At 34.3% G+C, this 5,000-nt stretch overlaps 1 protein-coding gene across 1 annotated transcript in view; it reads right to left on the bottom strand.

The window, feature by feature from the left end:
- Positions 1-1,824, bottom strand: part of LOC122261392 (heparan sulfate 2-O-sulfotransferase 1) — an 8,000-nt gene extending 6,176 nt beyond the window's left edge. The window contains exons 1-3 of the mRNA XM_086550127.1: positions 1,697-1,824; positions 663-1,081; positions 199-289 (exon numbers count right to left, since the gene is read on the bottom strand). Of these exons, the coding sequence (XP_086406253.1) occupies positions 199-289; positions 663-1,081; positions 1,697-1,740 (554 nt within the window). The 5' untranslated portion in view covers positions 1,741-1,824. The remainder of the gene's footprint in view (positions 1-198; positions 290-662; positions 1,082-1,696) is intronic.
- Positions 1,825-5,000: the final 3,176 nt, after the last annotated feature.

The raw sequence follows: 5,000 nt of genomic DNA, 5'->3' as shown, positions 1-5,000 counted from the left end.
ATATATACATATATTATATATATACCAGTATTTACACACACATATATATACACATACACACACACACACGCATGTGTATGTATATATACATATATATGTTTGTATGTATATAAACTCATACATATATATACATATAAATATAGATAGATAGATAGATATAGATATACATATACATATAAAGCCAAGTGCGCAACCCACCTTCTGCAAATTCGCAACATCGTAGCGGACGCACATTTCGGAACGCGGTTGTAGATGACAATGCGAGGAAAAATCGGACTCACAACCAGATCTGTAAGCAAACAGATCAGTTATAATCATTGAGACAGTGTTCTTGTAGATCTGAAAAAGAAGTTTAAGGATGAAAGGTGCTGATGAGGACGAGGTCTAGAATGCATTTGGAAGAAAGTGGCACATGACAGGAAAACCTGTGGTACTGTGGTATGAAATATTACCAGAGAATTAAAGATAATCCCGCACATTATTGGGTAAAATCACGCATTTGAATACTTCATGGAAAGACCAATGATTCTCTAAACAGGTTACTCGCATTTGAAACACAAATGCTACGACAAATTGAGATATGTAGGTACTATATGTACGTGCCTCTCATTAATACAATACATATGGTAAGTAACCCGCACTGACATCAAAATAAGTCTTACTTTTAATGTGCCCCAGTTGTCTTGGCTCTTCCTGAACCTTAGTATAGTGTCCCAAAATCTTCTTTAAAGTCTTTCTAGGTGTCGATCCTGCGTATGGCTGTTCTGACGGGCTAAGGTCATCGAGCTTGGTCTCGGGGAGCTGGTGGAGCTTGGTTAGGTCCTGGGGCGTGGACTGGGAAAACACAGTAAGGTTGCGAGGCTTGACGGAGAACGGTAGAGTAGCAGAATCCTGCATCTGAAGCACACCGAGATCCTTATGTTCAGACAGGGAGTATTTTGCGAAGTGCCGACGATAGAGTGGACGGTTAAACTTTTCGTGTAAGACTCCAAGGGCCACGAGGCAGACCACAGCCATCCCCACGTTCCGAAGGATTAAGAAATGTTTGACCTTGACCATCACACTCTTCTTCAGGCTACTTCTGATGCAGAGAATGAAACAATTATTCTTTTTAACAATATTGATGATTATGATAATCATAATGGTAATGGTGATGATGATGACGATGATATCAATAATAATTCTGATGTATGTTCATAATGATAGTGATAATGTCAGCCAAGATTATTTTTAATATTACAGTTATTTACACAATTATTATAGTTTATTCTATAAAGATAATGATAACACTCGTCATCATGGTCCTTAATATCACCATTATTGCTATTATCATGATTTGTAGTATCCGAAACTTTTATTGTCAGTTATGTTTCGAATTTCAGAATTTTTCGAATTTCAAAATGAAGGTAGCATCCCCAGTGGGGTTTAGGGCAGCACCACATTATCAAATACTGAACTAGAAATGGATATTCACACTATGGGGGATAAATATAGATTACTGTTATAGGGATATCTGCAGTTTTTTATACGTTTTCACAATGAAATTAACTCGATAATGGCAGAGGAGTTTGGACTCCAATCGGTCTATACGCCGGGGTATTTCAAATATGCAGGTCTAATGCCTTGGGCTTTTCGCCCGCTCTGACCACGGCCTACCGCTCCGCCATACGAAAAACCAAGTCGTGATATCACGTACCCGGCGGCAAGTGCTGCATTACGTGATATTACGTCTCCCGGCATTCACGGTAACCCGTCATAAAATAAGGATAAGGGTAAGCCAGATTAGCAGATCAGATACTGCACCTGGGCCTATATGCACTATGGGGAGCCCACCTGTGTTAGTGAGTGCCGACTCGTGAGAGTATGCCAACAAGCTCAACATGAGCCTGGTATTTACGCACCGTGGTGCCTAACCACACCAGTAACCGCCAGGCTAACAATGGAAACTCATGAGCTTGGACGGGGCTCGATCTGCCGACCACGGGGATGTGAGGCCGGCGCGCTACCACTGTACTAGTCAGACGGCTCAAACGCACATGTGAACACTACAAGCGATGAGATACTAGTGTCGCCTGTCACTTGTGTCTGTTATTGCAGGGTGACCCTGCCACGTGGCGAGTGAGTGTGGCGTTGGAGCAGCTGTTCGTGCACCAAACAAGCCAGTTGTGTATGAGATGAATGACGCTCCACACTACACGAAAAATCTTTTAGAATTTTTTGTTAATGAAAAGTGGACCTGTAGTAGTAGTAGTAGTAATGTTGTTACTTTTACCACTATTACCATTATCTCCATTACTTGTATAACCGAACATTATCGTTATCAGTGTTATTAGTACTATTACTGCTATTATTGTTATATTCGTAATTGTTATCAATATTATCATTTTTATTCTCATTATTAATATCATCATTATTGTTATTGAATTAGTATATATAATGTCATCACTGTCATGATCAGGATTACTTTTATCATCATTATCATTTTGTTATTATCATTGTCATTATTATCATTATCATTATCATTATTATCATTATCATTATTATTACCATTACCATTATCATTATCATTATCATTACCATTATCATTATCATCATCATCGGGATCTTTATAATGATACTAGTCTACCAAGGACTTTAAAATAAGAAAAGCTTGACATCTGGAAATCTAATCTTCCTCGCAAACTAAAGATCAACTTCTTTCGAGCGACAGTGGAAAGTATTCTACACTATGGGACTGAACCGTGGACTATGACAGAAAAAATGAATGAAGAACGTGACTGAACTTACACACGTCTGCTGCGACACACGCCCAACATCAACTAGAGACAACACATTACAAACAAAGAACTCTGTGGCGATCTCCCCAAAATCTCAAAGACGCTACGAACACGGAGACTTCTATTCGCAGGCCGTTGCTGGCGAAGTAATGAAGCGGCAGCAAATTTAATACCAAGGAAACCCAAGCATGGTCAAAATAACCCTGGAAGACCTGAACTGGACTGTGCCACCCACCTCTCAAAAGACACTGGACTCAACCTCGCGGACCTTCCGACATTTATGAAGGACTAAGTGTACTGGCGGACTCTTTTGTTGGATTCGGGTTATGAATATACTAGTAATATCAATGATAGTGATGATGATGATAATAATAACAATGATAATGGTAATAGAAATACTGATAATAATTATAGTAATAACATTTATAATAACAGTAGTGATGAAAAATATAATATTAAGGATAATCATGATGGTAATGATAAAAGGAAGAATATTAATGATAAGGATGAAAATGATAATGATAATGTTGATGATGGTAATAATGTTACTAAAATTAATAGTAGTAAGAATGATAATATTTGTAATTATGATAAGAGCGATACTGACAAAGCAATAATAATAGTAATGATAATAACAATTATAATGATTATTTTTATGATTATGATGGTAATGATCATCATAATAATACCGATAATGATGATTATTATAACTGAAATAATAACGATAATGATAATGCTAGTAATAGCGATGATGACAAAAATAACAATAAAGATAATGGTAAACATGATGATTATAACGACAATAATATTAATGAAGATAGTAATGATAATAAAGATAGTAACTATGATTATGATGACAACATTGATGAGAATAATGGCAACAATGTTAGTATTGGTAATGATAATAACAATGATAATTATATTAATATTGGTAATGATAATCATATTAATGATAATAATAATGATAAAGATAAGACCAAAAGGATGATAAGCATAATAACAATGATGATAATTATGATAATAATGATAACAAGAACGATGATAATGATAAGGACAATGATAATAATCATGATCATGATAACTAGATTAATAAAAATGATAGTAATGATGATGATGATGATGTGAATAAAGGGATAAATGAGCCTGAATATCTTAATAACAGTAAAGAAACAAATGATAATAATAATGATAATAACAAAAAGGATGATAATTATGATAATGATAGTAATGGTAATATTGCTAAAATATTTATTCCATTTTGATATAATCACCGATCTGAGTTACTGATTTTACTTGTAGAAACAAATTACAATATGCTTAACAAAAATAGATAATTAAACATATAGGGAGATAAGTGAGATAAAAGTATTACAGATCAGACAAATATCAATATGATCATTCAAATGTTATAGCAAACTTTTTACTATTTTTTTCCGACATTTATGCTGGTACATCCACTCCATAATCCCATTTCCCTAGGCTTGTAATTAAACCCATTAAATATATCTAAATATGAATACATAAACTCATAAAATCATCTATATGCTAAAAAGGCTAAACTTATTTGAACAGCTTTTATCCCAGAAATTTTCTTCACCTTTATAAGATCTTTATGAATATTCTTATGGCGTTTGGAATGACGCTAATGGTTGTGAAAATATTTCATTTCCAAAGAATCCAAACGGTAATCCTCCGACAACATATCAACTGCAGGTGTGTGTGTGTGAGGTGTGCAAACAATCCTTGGTAGAGGTTTTAGCTAATGAGGTACTGAGATGAGGTTTATCTTGCACTACTAAATACTCCTTTCGTGTTTTCAATTAGTACGAAAGAAGGTCGGCTTTCGCTATAAATTGACTTGGTCTTTACCTCGTTGATTGCATTTCCTGCTTAATATTAAAATCGAAGAAAATGTAAGTACATATATATGTATATGTATATATATATATATATATATATATATATATATATATATATATATATGCACATCAAAGTTTTTAATTGTATAGTGAAGGAACAATGTACAATGGTATTAACTGCTTTGATAGTCGAGTTCATAGAGAAATGTTATATGTAATCTTTACAACAAGAAATCAATGGCGAACGAAAATAGTTTAGTTGTATTTAATATTTGCAAAGGTGTGTTTAAAAGTAAACTTAAAATATATAAAATATAACGAAAAAAAAACACATGCAAAAATGGACATCTAAGAGACTTAAAAC

This window comes from Penaeus japonicus, unplaced genomic scaffold (genome assembly GCF_977035675.1).
Source record: "Penaeus japonicus unplaced genomic scaffold, GWHDUDI00000001_assembly GWHDUDI00000023, whole genome shotgun sequence".
Taxonomy (NCBI): Eukaryota; Metazoa; Arthropoda; class Malacostraca; order Decapoda; family Penaeidae; genus Penaeus; species Penaeus japonicus.
This window is presented reverse-complemented; position numbering and strand designations above follow the sequence as displayed.